Source organism: Mesoplodon densirostris, chromosome 2 (assembly GCF_025265405.1).
Source record: "Mesoplodon densirostris isolate mMesDen1 chromosome 2, mMesDen1 primary haplotype, whole genome shotgun sequence".
NCBI classification, from domain to species: Eukaryota; Metazoa; Chordata; class Mammalia; order Artiodactyla; family Ziphiidae; genus Mesoplodon; species Mesoplodon densirostris.
This window is the reverse complement of record NC_082662.1, coordinates 165119238-165135120: the sequence shown is the minus strand read 5'-3', so window position 1 is coordinate 165135120 and position 15883 is coordinate 165119238. Positions and strand designations below refer to the sequence as shown.

The following is a 15883-nucleotide window of genomic DNA, read 5'->3' as shown; positions in this document are numbered from 1 at the left end:
GGAGTAAATTCTGATATGCTACAGCACAGATGAATCTTTAAGACACTATGCTAGATAAATCAAACACAAAAGGGCAAATAGTATATGATTCCACTTATTCGACATACCTGAAGTAACCAAATTCCGAGACAGAAAGTGGAATAGTTACCCAGGGTTAAGGGAAAGCAGAATGGAGAGTTTTGTTTATTAGGTACAGAGGTTCAGTTTGGGCTGTTGAAAATTTATGGAGATGGATAGTGGTGATGGTTGCACAACATATGAATGTACTTAATGACACTGAATTTTACATTTAAAAAAATGGTCAAAATCATAAATCAGGTAATATATATTTTACCACAATAAAAAAAACTTTAAAAAATTATATACATACACTCTTGTAACCACAAACTAGTGGCACACTTCTCCAACTGTTGGTCTAAGAGTGTCAATAATAAAGATAACAGTTAACTGAGCTAAACAAACAAAAGTTCATATGTCAACAACCTAACATTACACCTTAAGGAACTAGAAAAAGAAGAGCAAACAACCCAAAACTAGCAGAAGGAAGACAATTGAAGTTAGGGTGGAGATAAAATAGAAAAACAGAGAATCAAGGAAATCAAAAGCTGGTTCTTTGAAAAGATCCGCAAAATTGACAAACCTGTAGCCAGACTGACTATGAAAAACTGAAGATGCAAATACCTAAACTCAGAAATGAGAGTAGGACGTTATTACCAACCTCATTTAAATAAAGGAACAATTATACACCAACAAATTAAATAACCTGAATGAAATGGACAAATTCCTAGAAACACAATTTACCAAAACTGACTCAAGAAATAGGAAATATGAACAAGCCTATAACAAGAGGTTAAATCAGTAATCAAAAACCTCCCAACACCAAGAACGAATCCTAACGTGAGCTATGGTTGTTGGGTGATGATGTGTCAATGTAGGTTCATTGATTGCAACAAATGTACCACTTTGGTGAGGGATGTTGATACTGGGGAAGGTTTTAGGGATGGAGGGAGCAGGGGATATATGGGAACTCTATTTTCTGCTCAACTTTGAACCTAAAACTGCTCTAAAAAATAAAGTATATTAAAAAACAAAAAACATCCCAACAAAGAAAAGTCCAGGACCAGATAGTTTCACTAGTGAATTCTACCAACTATTTAAAGAATTAATACCAATCCACCTCAGTCCCTTCCTAGAAAATAAAAGCAGAGGGAATACTTCCTAATTCATTCTGAGGCCAGCATTACCCTGATACCAAAGCCAGACAAAGACACAAGAAAAAAATACTACAGAAAAATCTCTCTTACAAATACAGATGAAAAAAATCCTCACAAAATACTAGCAAACCAAATACAATATCATAGTAAAGGGGTTATATACCACCAAGTGGTATTTGTCTCAGGAATGCAAGTGTGGTTCAATATAAGAATATCAACCAATGTAATATATCACATTAATAGAACAAAGAAGAAAAACCACATCATTTCACTTGACACAGAAAGCATTTGATACAACCCAACACACTTTCATGATAAAAGCACTCAGAAAAATGGGAATAGGAGGAGTAAGTAGAGGGAGGAATAAGAATAGAACTTCCTCAACTTCATAAAGGGCATTTATGGAAAACCCACAGCTAACATCATACTTAATGCTAAAAGACTAAAAGCTTTTCTCCTAAGATCAAGAACAAAACAAGGATGCCAACAAGGATGCCCAGGCAGAATGGAACGGCCACTGGAGACATTCTGCTCTGAGGAGCGGCCAGTGGCACGATGGAGCAGGGCCAGGGACCGCTTACACTTGAGATGGACTATGGAACAGCACATCCCAGAGGTGGAAGTCCAAGTCAAACGTAAAAGGACAGCCTCGCTGAGCAACCAGGAGCGTCACCTGTACCCGAGGTGGTCTCAGCAGCAGCACCAAGTACCTGCAGTGGATTTCCATGTGGAACTGAGACAGGCATTCTTGGCTGAGACGCCAAGAGGTGGTTAAAGCAGTATTGGAACACCTGGGTAGCTGATTCCAAGAGGAAAAAAAAAAACAGCCTTCCCTTAGGTCTTAAGGATCCCCAAACTTTCCTGTAGGTATTGGATTTGGTGGAACGGCAATCATGACTCTGGGAAAGAGCAGCAAGATGCTGCAGCACATTGACTATAGGATGAGATGTATACTGCAAGATGGCCAGATCTTCATTGGCACCTTCAAGGCTTTTGACAAGCATAGGAACTTAATCCTCTGTGATTGTGATGAGTTCAGGAAGATCAAGCCAAAGAATGCGAAGCAGGCAGAGCGTGAAGAAAAACGGGTTTGGGGTCAGGTGTTGCTGTCCAAAGATACTGGCATTGCTCGGGTACCACTTGCTGGAGCTGCAGGAGGCCCTGGAGTTGGCAGGGCAGCTGGCAGAGATGGTCCAGCTGGTGTTCAAATTCCCCAGGCTCCTGCTGGGTTAGCAGACCCTGTCTGAGGGGTTGGGGCCCATCCCAACAGGTAATGATCCCACAGGGAAGAGGCACTGTAGCAGCTGCTGCAGTTGCTGCTACTGCCAGCATTGCTGGATCCCCAACTCAATATCCACCAGGATGGGGGACTGCCCCCACACCTGTTGGTCGAGCAACCCCACCTCTAGGAATTATGGCTCTTCCACCTGGTATACGATCACCCATGGGCCCACCAATTGGGGTCCCCCCTACTTGAGGGATGCCAATAGGCATGCCCCCTCCAGGAATGAGAACCCCCTCCACCAGAAATAAGAGGTCCACCTCCCCCAGAAATGCATCCAGCAAGACCCTAGGATACTATTGATCCTTCTTAGTCACTTTGTTTCCTGCAATGCGTCTTGTGAAATATGTGGAGTGTTTGTGAGCTTTTGTCCCCTCTGCTGCATTAATATTAGTTAATAAATGCATAGAGCAATTAAACTGTGGGAAAAAAAAGACAAGGATGCCCACTTTCACTACTACTACTCTACATTATACTAGACATGTTAGCCAGAGTAATCAGTCAACAAAAATAAATAAATAAAAGGCATCCCGTTGGATAGGAGGAAGTAAAACTACCCCTATTTGAAAATGATATTATCTTATATAGAGAAAATGCAAAAAAAAATCACCAAAAACGTTTAGCACTAATAAACAAATTCAACAAAGTTGCAGGGTACAATATCAACGCACAAAAATCATCTATGTTCGTGTTTTGAGTATACAACCCACAAAGAAAATTAAGAAAACAATTCCATTTGCAATAGAATCCAAAAGAATAAATATCTATGAATAAACTTAACCAAGTAGGTGAAAGATTTGTACACTGAAAACTATAAAACATTGCTGCACTAAATGAAAAGACATCCTGTGTTTATGGATTAGAAGACAATGTCATTAAGATGGCAATAGTACCTAAAGCCATCTACAGATTCACTGCAATCCTTATGAAAATTCCAACAGCTTTTTTGGTAAAAATGTTGTGGAATATTTAAATGCCAAATTGGTTTTTATCATTAAGGATAAACTTTAAACAACACAAGGCTAGTTATAATGAAATGTTAAATTGCCTGGTGTATGCTCAAAGTGCTATAGGAAGTTGAGACAGGATTGAATAGTTCTCTGTGTTTTCTAATTTAGGGTCAAGTGATTAAGGTACAAATACCCAGTTGATAAGAACCTTGTCTTCTGAAGCTTTAAGAGAACTCCTACAGCAATTTTCCACTCCCCATCACACTTGTATGTTTGCCTTTGTCCTCCACTCCTTAAGTGCTCTTACACATATCAAGGATACTGTTCTCCCACACACTGGATTCCTGTAGAGTCCTATATACCCACAAATGTCTACCAGGGTATGTAAGCTTTATACTATAACTAACAGAAAAGATTTTGCAATCATTCAGATCTCAGAATCTGTGAGCAAACTGCTCACCTCTGTACTTTGGTTTCCTCATCTGCTAAACAAGACTAATAAGGTTGTTATAAGGATTAGATCAAATTATTTATGCAAAGCATTTACAACAATACCAGGCACATTATATAAACTCTCAATAAGAGCTGGATAATTTTGTATAACATACCCAAAATAATATACATAATTGTTACTATCTTTTTTTTTTTAAAGAACACATGGAAGTAGGCCTAACCTACTGCTTAGCTTGCCATAGGTATTCAAATTCAAATTAGGACATAATTAGGACTTTGTGTCAGGCTTTGAACCAGGCTTGTTTAAGAGGCCACTCCTCCTGCCTTATGAAATGTTCTATTACATTTTTTTGAGGGCCTCTCACTGTTGCGACCTCTCCCGTTGCGGAGCACAGGCTCCGGACGCGCAGGCTCAGCAGCCACGGCTCACGGGCCCAGCCGCTCCGCGGCATGTGGGATCTTCCCAGACCGGGGCACAAACCCGTGTCCCCTGCATCGGCAGGCGGACTCTCAACCACTGAGCCACCAGGGAAGCCGTGCATTTTTTCTAAATGATAACAGAAACTAATAATAGATATCTGTCCCTGTTTTGTATCCGTTCCAGCTAGAAATGTTATAATAATTTAGAAGTAAAGGAATGTACAGTTCATTTGTTGTTCAATTTTTTGCATGGACTAAGAGGTGGTATAATACATTACAATAATATGAGAGAAGAAAGTTATTTTGCTCTAGTGTTAAAAGAAATAAGATAAATTCACTATCAACATTACCAAAAGATAAATAGCATTTCCATAATTTAGAGTATGACCAAAGCACACAGGCCATAAGAAATGATATCCAAAATTTTGAGGACAGCAGCTTCCAAATGAAGTATTTAATAGATACCTTCAGCTGTAATGATCAGTAAAACGAAAAGATTTGGCTTCTGACATATTATATAGGTAGTACTGTAACTGTTTAGAACGCTTTGCTTCCAGTCGGAGCTGTCTAGCTCTTTCTTTGACAGCTTGTTGCTCTGCTAGTTTTTCTATCCGTTTCCTTCTTAGCCATCTGTAGAAAAAGACATGAACAGACCTGTTGAGTATCAACCTGAATATACTCTTCATGCTATAAAGTTATTACTACAAAGGAAATTAGATTTCTTTAGATTAAAAAGCTCTGTTCATAACACAAATTAGTATTAACTGAAAAATTTCAGGCTTATACCAAAGGCTCATACAAGGAAACGTAGTCACATTTAGAATCAAATGTTTGAAATTAAGTTTGTCTAATAAGGAAACTGCCAACTAAAAAACCTTTTTAAAGTAATAAACACACTATTTTACGTGACATAGGTTCTATATTTTTAAATATGATTTTCTAAGCAAATAAGTATTTGATAGATACCAAATAACTTATTTTTTGCAACTAACTGTATTCTAAAACATTACTTAAGCAGCATGCAGAATACCAGCATGCAGAAATGTCGCCTTGCTCTTCTTGGTGGAGAAATTATAGAGCTCTTGCTTTTCAGTGCATAAAATAGTTCTCCCTTAAAATGGAAAAATAAGCCTAAGCATAAGAAACATCAAAAAGAGTGAAGGAAGAGTCCACATTCTAACAAATTTAAGTCTATAAAACTTGCTTAGGTAAAATAACATTAAAAATAACTGTATACTCACATCTCTGGTATGAAAGTGCGTACGTGGTTTGTGTGTATATATATATGTTTTCAGAAATAAATCCAGACAAATAAATAACTGCATTAGTATAAAAGAGACTTTAGAAACCTCATAATCTAATGTGTGGTTTTGAAATTGGATATCAGTTTGAGCAAATTAACTGTAGTCATTTAGGGGTCGATTGGGAAAAAAATGGTTATAGGCTGGATATTAGATGAGATCATTAACAAAAATAAGCAGATTGCAGAACAGTATATACAGTATGATCTCAATTTATATTTTAAAACTGTAAATATACGTACAGAGAAATATCTAGAAGTTATGCAGTACAGTGCTAACAATAGTGATTCCTGGGTGATGAAAATGTGAGTTTATTCCCCTCCATTTCCACAATGCACATTCACTGCATCTATTATAATAAAGGGATATGTATATTTTTTTAAAGAAGGAAAAGAAAGAAAGAGGCAAAGAAACTAAAAAAGAGAAAGATAGCAAAAAAGATAGAAAAGAAAGAAAGAAGTGAGCTTCAAACAACTGGACACAATATTCACTCCCTCTCCCAAGGTATGCTGGCAAAATTATGAAGCCAGGTCTGTTTCCTCAGAATAAACTGGGTAATACAGACTCTTACCCAGGCAACTGAAGGGAGACCAGGTTTGCCTTAAATTACCAAAATATGTGTCCAAATCTCCTTTTCATTTGGTCTGTACAGATCTTCCTCCTCAGCCTGACTGCTTTTCTTTACAGAAAAATATTTATTGGTAAATGCAGCTTTTTATTAAGTTTTCCTGAGGACTGTGTAGGAGAAGCTGTAACCAATCTTTGGCCTATTTCTCTAAGAAATGAACAAATCAATCAATCAATCAATGGTAAGCTATCAAAGGTTATCACACTGGTGCCATAAGAAACAATTTTGGTATTGAAAAATACCTTGAAAAAATGGTATAGATATTACTCAAAGTATGGAGTTAAAGAATTTTCTCACATATTGTTAAAACTGTGGCTTTAAAATTGAATAGGTATGTAATGAGATCAATTTTTTTTAAGTTTTATTGACTATATAACTTTCTAAAATGACCATGAGGAAGGGGGGGAAATACCCTGCCTTTGACTTACTGTTTAAAGGCCCTCTCACGGCCTTCTGTTCCTTTAAGGAAGAATAAGCATTCCTCTTGCTTTCGCAGTTCTTCTGTCTTTCTTTCTTTCAACTGTTCTTCGTGCTTTTTTTTAAGCCATAATCGAAAAGCTTGCTGTGGATCTCTGTTTTCCTGCTGCTTACAAAAACAAGCTTTGCTTAATTTAAAGAAACCAAAACTACTTTTTGAGCCCCTGCCTCTAAGACCCTATAGGAACACATGTCCTACTCACCAATTTTTCATAATAATACCAATCTCATTACTTGCGCTCCTTGCATCCAAACCAAATACATGACCTTTGAATCAGCAACACTGATTACCCTTTTGTCAGAAAATTCAACACTGAACTCACTGCCCTCTGGCTTCTTTCAAAAGTCTTACTGAGGTAATCAATAAATGAAGGGCTAGATGCAGTGATTTGCAAACTTTTCAAAGCTGAGCCCTTTGACAAATAAAATAATTCTGCACAATGGCTCATACACATAAAACATGGTTGAAGAAATGTTGGGGATAGGCAGTATGAGTGAGTTGAGGTCTTGGTATCAATTCCTGAAGGAAGCTCCATGAAAGCTCCACTGGAATTGAAAACCGATGACCCAACATTTGTGTTATTCAAACTTTCTTTTAAATTCTACTTTCGTTTTTAAGTTTTAAGAGCACCTAACTGCCAAGCCCATCTCCAAAACTGTAATTATTATTATGGAGGGTGGCAATGAGGATTTTCAACCATAAGAACTTTTTCTTAAGGATAACAGCCATGAGGATTTTGTCATAAGAATGGGCTAGTGGGAGCAGCTTATTGCATGGTTCTTCAAACTTCATGATGGATACTATATTCAGGGATAGCTGAAAGAGCTCTTATTTGGGAGAATAAAGAGAGCAAAGGGAAAGATTTGGGGCTCTTTAGCCTTGGGAAAAGCATGACTCACATGGATGCCTGGCTAGAATACAAAAGGAAAAGATTCATTCATTTAATACTTTCGCCAAATATGAACTCTGTGATAGAGAAGACCACCTCCTACACCTTGCATTTTCCTTTATCTGTAACCCATATTGCCCAGTATGTTTCGGTCTAATTTATACAATTTAGGATCTTTGATGTATAATACAGAACTTTGTGAGGAGGTCCCATGGACCTACAGGACCATTGCTGAACATCTAAAAATTTGGGAATGTCTGGAGATGACTAAAAAGTGTTCAATCGCAGTTATAGATTAAAAGAGTTAAGAATTCAGAGATAAACAGGATTGATGGGTATCACTGTTTATCTATTCATTCAACAGAGTATCTACATGCACATAGCTACCGGGATGCATCAAAGAAAAAAAAAAAAGGCCACAGCAGTGAGAGGCCCCACATACTGCAAAAAAAAAGAAAAGAAAAAAAAAAAAAACAAGCCTCCCTTTCTCATATATTCCATACCTGCACTATACAATAAAGTAGTCACTAGTCACATGTAGCTACTTAAATTAAATAAAATTAGAAATTTAGTACCTCAGTCACATTCAAATACTTAATAGTCACATTATGGCGAGTGGCTACTTTACTGGATGTTGCAGATATAGAATATTACCATCATCACAGAAAATTGTATAGGGCAGTGTTGTTCAAGATAAGGAGATGAAAATATATGATTGATTCACTGATTGATATGTCAGAGGGAGTAATAATGGGAGAGGTGAGGAGAAAGGATGGTATTTATCAATAGATAGAAAGTGAGGGAACCATTTATGGGATATCTGGAAAAAGAGTATTTCAAGCAATGGTAACAGGGCAAAGGATCTGAGAAGGGATTATACTTGGCATGTCCAGTAAATAGCAAAAATCCACTGGAAGAAGAAAACTGGAAAATTCACAAATATGTGGAGATTAACAGGCTCCTGAGCAACCAATGGGTCAAAGGAAAAAAACAGATGGGAAGTCAAAAAATCACCTGACACAAATGAAAAGGGAAATACAACATACCAACACTTATGGGATGCAACAAAGACAGTTCTAAGAAGGCGAGATCAAGAAACCAACCTAACTTTACACCTGAGGTGTAATTAGAAAAAGAGATATAAACTAAGCCAAAAGTTAGTAGAAGGAAGAAAATAACAAAGATCAGAGTGTAAATAAATACAACAGAAACTAAAATGACAATAGAAAAGATCAAAGAAACTAAAAGCTGATTTCTTAAAAAGATAACTAGACAAACATTTAGCTAGACTTACCAAAAGAGAGAGGACTCAAATTAATAAAATTATAAATGAAAAAGGAGACATTACAACTAATAGTACAGAAATACAAAGGATCATAAAAGACGATTATGAACAACTATAAACCAACAAACTGTAAAACCCAGAAGAAATGAATAAATTCCTAGAAACATACAACCTACCGAGACTGAATCAGGAAGAAATAGAAAATGTGAATAGACTGATTACTAGTAATGAAATTGAATCAGTAATCAAAAATCTCCCAAAAACAAAAGTCCAAGACCAGATGGCTTCTAGAAAATCAACAGAAGAATTAATACCAATCCTTCTCAAATTCTTCCAATAAACAGAAGAGGAGAAAACACTTCCAACCCATTTTATGAGGCCAGCATAATGTGATACCAAAGCCAGACAAGGATACTACAAGAAAACAAAATTAGAGGCCAATATCCTTGATGAACAGCGACGTAAAAATACTCAGTGAAATATTAGAAAAGCTAATTCAGCAGTATATTAGAAAGGATCATACACCATGATCAGGTGGGATTTTCCAGAGATGTAAGGATGGTTCAAATCTACAAATCAATCAGTGTTATACACATTAACAAAACAAAAGATAAAAATCATATGATTATCTGGATAGATGCAAAAAAGCATTTGACCAAATATCTTTTCATGATAAAAACTCTCAAGAAATGGGGTATAAAGAGAATATACCTCAACATAATAAAGGCTATATATCACAAGTCCACAGCTAACATCATACACAATAGTGAAAAGCTGAAAGCTTTTCCTCTAATCTCAGGAGCAAGACAAGGATGCCCATTCTCACCACTTTTATTCAACACAGTATTGGAAATCCTATCTGGAGCAATGAGACAAGAAAAAGAAATAAAAGGCATTCAAATTAGAAAGGAAGAAGTAAAACTGCTCTATTTGCAGATTACATGATATTATTATATTAATCTATATGATATAGAAACCCTAAAGACTTCACCACCCTAAAAATGTTAGAACTAATAAACCAATTCAGTAAAGTTGCAGGATATAAAATCAATATAAAAAACTCAGTTGTGTTTCTATACACTAACAACAATCTATCTGAAAGAGAATTAATTAAATAAGCCCTTTTAAAATAGCATCACAAAGAATGAAATACGTACTTAGAAATAAATTTAACTAAGGAGGTGAAAGATCTATATGCTGAAAACAAAAAGACATTGATGAAAGAAACTGAAGAAGACACAAATGAATGGAAAGGTATTCCATGCTCATGGACTCAAAAAACTAATACTGTTAAAATGTCCATACTATTTGAAAATTGTCCATACAATCTAAAAATTCATTATAATCCCCATAAAAATTCCAATGGAATTTTTCACAAAAATAGAAAAAAAATCCTAAAATTTGTACAAGATCCAAATATCCAATGTAATCTTGAGAAAGAAGAACAAAGCTGGAATCATCACACTTCCTGATTTTAAAGTATATTATAAAGCTAAAGTAATCAAACACTATGGTACTGGCAGAACAGATACATAGATCAATGGAACAGAACAGAGAGCCCGAAATCAACGCATGCGTATATGGTAATTAATTTTCAACAAAGGAACCAAAAATAACAATGAGGAAAGGACAGTGTTTTCAACAAATGAAATTGGTAAAACTGAATTGCTACATACAAAAAAATGAAACTGGGGCTTCCCTGGTGGCGCAGTGGTTGAGAGTCCGCCTGCCGATGCAGGGGACACTGGTTCATGCCCCGGTCTGGGAAGATCCCACATGCCGCGGAGCGGCTGGGCCCGTGAGCCATGGCCGCTGAGCCTGAGCGTCCGGAGCCTGTGCTCTGCAACGGGAGAGGCCACAACAGTGAGAGGCCCATGTACCGCAAAAAAAAAAAAAAAAAAAAAAAAAAATGAAACTGAACACCTGTCTTACACCATACACAAAAATCAACTCAATATAGATTAAAGACTGTGTGTAAGACCTGAAACAGTACAACTCCTAGAAAGAAATATCAAGGATAAACTCCTTAGCATTGTTCTTAGAAATGATTTTTTGGATTTGATAGCAAAACAAAGACAGCATAAGCAATCATTTTAAAATGGGACTACATCAAACTAAAAAGCTTGTGATCAGCGAAGGGAATCTTCAACAAAATGAAAAGGCAACCTATTGACTGAGATAAAATATTTTCAAACTATATGTCCAATAAGGGGTTATATCCAAAATATACAAGGAATTCATATAATTCAATAGCAAAAAAGAAAAAAGCCCAATTATAAAATAGGAAAAGGACTTAAATAGACATTTTTTCAAATAAGATATACAAATGACCAACTTGTACATGAAAACATGCTCCACATCACTCATCATCAGGAAAATGCAAACAAAAACCACCATGAGATATCATCTCATACATTTTAGGATGGCTATTATCAAAAAAGACAAGAGTAAACAAATGCTGGCAAGGATGTGGAGAAAAGGGAACTTTTGTGCATGGTTGGTGGGGATGTAATCTGGTATAGCCATTATGGTAAACAGTGTGGAGGTTCCTCAATAAATTAAATATAGAATTATTATATGATCCAGCAATCCCACTTCTGGGTATATATCCAAGGGGAAAAAATAATTATCTAGAAGAGATATCTGCACTCCCATGTTCGTTGCATCATTATTCACAACAGACAAAGTATGAAAACAACCTAAGTGTCTGTAGATGAATGAATGGATCGAGAAATGTCACACACACACACGTACGCACACACATGAATATTATTCAGCCTTAAAAAAGAAGGAAATTCTATAACTTGCAGTAACATGGATGAACCTGAACCTGGAGGGCATTATTATAAGTGAAATATGCCAGAGACAAATACTGCGTAGCACCATTTACATGTGGAAACTTAAAAAAAGTCTAGTTCATAGAAATGGAGAGTGGTGGTTATGAGGAAACCACCACTGGGGGGTTGGGAGAAATAGGGAGAAGTTGGTAAAAGGGTACAAACTTTCAGTTATAAGGTGAAAAAAGTCTGAGGATCTAATGTATAATATGGTGAGTATAGTTGATAACACTTTATTATATAACTGAAATTTGCCAAGAGAGTAGAACTTAAATCTTTTCTCCAAAAAGGGGGAAGGTGATGTATATGTTAATCAACTTAATGGGGGGAATCCTTTAATAATGTATATGTGTATCAAATTATGTTGTACACTTTATCTTACAATTTTTTTATTAATTATATTTCAATACAACTAAAAAAAAGACAGATCACACAAACACACACAAAAAGAAATAGAAATTTAAAAGACAAAAATCAACCTAAATTCCCTGAATGAGCTTAACAGTAGATTGGACATTGCCTAAGTGATATCAATGCCAGAAGATAAATCAATAGAAATTATGCAAGCTGAAAAAAGGAAAAATGTTTTAACAAACAGAACCTTAGTAACATCTGAGATAACAGCAAGTATTCTATCATATGTAAAACTGGATTTCCAGAATAATAAGAGAAAGATAATAGGACAGAAAAAAAATTTGTAAAAATAGTGGCCAAAAATTTCCCAAATTTGGTATAAAACATCAACCTACAGATACAAGAAGCTCAGCAAAGCCCAAGTTAGTCAAATTCAAAGAGAGTCACACATCTACTAAACTGCTGAAATTCACATCAGAAAAAGTTTAAAGTAGCCACAGAAAAAACATTTCATACAAAGGGACAATGATAAGAGTTACAACTGACTTCTAATTAGAAACAATGGATGCAAGAAAACCACTGAACACCATCTGTAAAGTGCTGAAAGGAAAAAAAGAAAAAACTGTCAACCCAAAATTCCATATCAAATTTAAAAAAACTTCAAAAACAATCTATTTCTGATAACGATTTAGGATATACATATCATAATCCCTAAAGCAATGATTTCAAAAACAATTCAGAGGTATAACTAAAAGCCAATAAGAAAATAAAATGGAATATTTTTTAAATACTTGATTAATCTCTGTAAGAAGGCAGAAAAAAGAGGAATAATGGAGTTAAAAACAAATGAAACAAATAGAAAACAAATATCAAGATGGTAAACTTAAAACCTACCCTTATCAATAATTATAATTAAATATAAATGAACTCCTGTTAAAAGTAACAAATTTCTAGATTAAAAGATCCAAATATATCCTGTTTGCACAAGTAACTCTTCAAATATAAAGACAGATAAATTGAAATTAAAATATGAAATAAGCTATAATATGAAAATGTTAAACATAAGAAGGTTACTGTGACTTCATTAACATCAGACAAAGTAGATTTCAAGATAAGAGGGACTCATAATGTGAAAATGTCATTCAATCAGGAAGACATAAATTCATAAATGCATACACACAAAACTTGTAAAAATATGAAGCAAAACCCAATGGAACTAGAAGGGAAATAGACAAGTACACAATGATAGTTTAACATAACTTTCTCAGTACTTCATAGAACAAAGAGGGGGAAAACAGTAAGGATATAGAAGATTTAAACAACATTATCGACCAACTTCAGCCCATTGACATTAATACAACACAACATCCAAATGTAGAATACAAAATGTATGCAAGTGTCCACGGAGAGTTCACCTAGATAGAGTGATGACATGCATACATATGCTTGCATATGTGTGTCTATACATACAGTGCACACGTATCACTTATATATAACACTGACCAAGAGAAGCAAAGCTCATTACAAAGATGGAAAGACATTTTTAGCTATTCTTCCTTAAATGGCAATAAAAATTCCATCACCTAAAAGCATTTTTAATTCAATGTAAAATAGGTCATTCTACAATCTATATATTGTAAGGATATTTTCTGGAAACTATGACTCACATTATACAAGATATCCCACAGAAGTGACAAGCAAAATACACTTACTATCACAATGCATTAATAAGCCAAATTAATCAACTGCCAAAGTATACTATAGCTCAGCTTCAGTAGAGACAAAGTTCACAGAAGTTCTTCAGAATATTATTTGTTTATGATATAATCTCTAGCTAGAGTTAATTTTTGAGACAGACTTAAAATATAGCAAAAAATTAAAATTCCAAAGGGAAATATATAACCATGATATCTTCTAACCAAAAAATTTTAAATAGTGTTCAACGTGGCTCATGTTTTTAGAGAATACAATTCAAAGTTTTATTATCTCTAAATAGAACACAATAGAAAATTAAGGTATACATTTATTTTTACAAATGCCCAATAAAAATATAACATAAGGCTGAATGCCATGAGGCCTGAAGGTCCATCATCCCCTGGGAAATTATCAGCAGTGCTGTCACAGGGGTTTATCTTGGTCAGTGATTGAAACGTAAGCTCCTCTCAATTTCTTTACTCTTAAATACTACAGTAATGTGCTATCCTTCTAACCTACCCAATCTCGAATTCCTTCACTCCCTCCAAAATCTTTGTAGTTTCTTCTCTATAATTCCCATTCAGTAATATAAAGACTTCCAAACATCCCTCATTCTCCCAAACCATTGCTAGGACCCTGGCCTTAAACCTCCTTTCTTACCCAAATCCTGATTCTCCCGTAAGACACAGCTTTTCTCTCTCAAATGGAAGCTGCATTTTTTGCCATACTTCAAGTACTTCAGAGGTCTGGTGAAGAAGTTAATACACTCTTTATTCCCTCATACTTCTTCAGAACTCCTGAAGAGTAGAGAACTTCTTATCTACTCTTAAGTAAAGCCATGCTCCTTTGATATTTATATTATTTGACTATATTACTCTAACAATCTCTGGTCACAACTGGCTCAATGTACCTCTCCATCCTAATCCCAAGTAACACTTATAACTAAATGAATGAGCCATTTGACATCCAGCCTCACAGATTTTTCATTTTTTCATTTTCTATGCCTTTCTTCACTGCACTTGCCACCCACTCCAGTAGCCACATCAACATCCCCATCTTTGAAATCACTAATCTTCTCATTCATATTTCCAGTCCCAACCTCTGTCCTGAATACTAGACACATTTCTTCAGTCAATCTTCAACATCTTTACCTGAAAGTTTTGTAGGTACTTCAAACTCAACAATTGAAATGATAATTTCCTTCAATCAGTATCTTTTCTCTGCTCCAGTGAGTGGCACCATCATCCACCAAGTTGCTCAGAAGAGAAACCTGGTGTATTCTCTTTACACCTCATTTTTCCTCACTCACATATCTAGTTAATTATGAAGTTCCTTCAATTAATACTCTAAAACAAATATCACATTTCACATCTCTCTTTCTCTCTCTCTCTGCTGTTATAATTCTAGCCCAAGTCACCATCATTTCTCACCTCGACCACTATATGTGCTTTCTAACTGCTCTCCGCATATCTGTTCTTGCCCGCTCCAATCCATTCACAGCATGGCAGTCAGAGTGATCTTGTGGAACTGCAAATCTAATATATCACTCCTCTGTTTAAATAATCTCAATGGCTTCCCATAACAGGATTAAATACAAAATTATAGACCCCAACATGCCACATGATCTGATTCCTGCTCACTTTCTGGATCCTCTCAAACTCACCAAGTTAGTTCCTGTCTCAGGCATTCTCACATGTTCTCCTGGCTTAAAACAAATTCCTCTAATTCTTGGCCTAATTTCTACTTCTACTTTACTCAACAGAAAAATCTTTCCTGATACACTCATTTGCCTCATTATGATCTCTCATAGCTCCTTTTTTTCCATAGCATTCATCACCATTTATAATTATAAATTTGTTTTATATTGAGACTTAAAATTTTTTTTCAATCCCTACTAGATGAGAGTTATAAAACATAGACTAAACCTATTTTTCTGGGACTTCCCTGGTGGTGCAGTGCTTAAGACTCCATGCTCCCAATTCAGGGGGCTTGGGTTCAACCCCTGGTCAGGAAACTAGATCCCACATGCATGCCACAACTAAGAGTTCGCCTGCCACAACTAAGGAGCCCGCATGCCTCAACTAAGGAGCCAGCAAG

General features: G+C 35.7%; 2 protein-coding genes and 1 pseudogene across 2 annotated transcripts in view; 2 read left to right on the top strand and 1 right to left on the bottom strand.

The window, feature by feature from the left end:
- Positions 1 to 1719: 1719 nt before the first annotated feature.
- On the top strand, positions 1720 to 1989 carry LOC132476612 (SNRPN upstream reading frame protein-like). Its single transcript, XM_060078676.1, has one exon. It carries the CDS (start codon positions 1720 to 1722, stop codon positions 1987 to 1989), a length of 270 nt encoding a protein of 89 aa, XP_059934659.1.
- Positions 1990 to 2107: 118 nt separating this feature from the next.
- On the top strand, positions 2108 to 2788 carry LOC132483310 (small nuclear ribonucleoprotein-associated protein N-like; annotated as a pseudogene).
- Positions 2789 to 4786: 1998 nt separating this feature from the next.
- CCDC181 (coiled-coil domain containing 181) overlaps positions 4787 to 15883 on the bottom strand; it is a 41726-nt gene continuing 30629 nt past the window's right edge. The window contains exons 6-7 of the mRNA XM_060088591.1: positions 6677 to 6831; positions 4787 to 4949 (exon numbers count right to left, since the gene is read on the bottom strand). Of these exons, the coding sequence (XP_059944574.1) occupies positions 4787 to 4949; positions 6677 to 6831 (318 nt within the window). The remainder of the gene's footprint in view (positions 4950 to 6676; positions 6832 to 15883) is intronic.

What these genes read in the sequence shown, in the direction of transcription:
- LOC132476612 (XM_060078676.1), top strand. Translation starts at nt 1,720, where the DNA reads ATGGAACGGCCACTGGAGACATTCTGCTCTGAGGAGCGGCCAGTGGCA.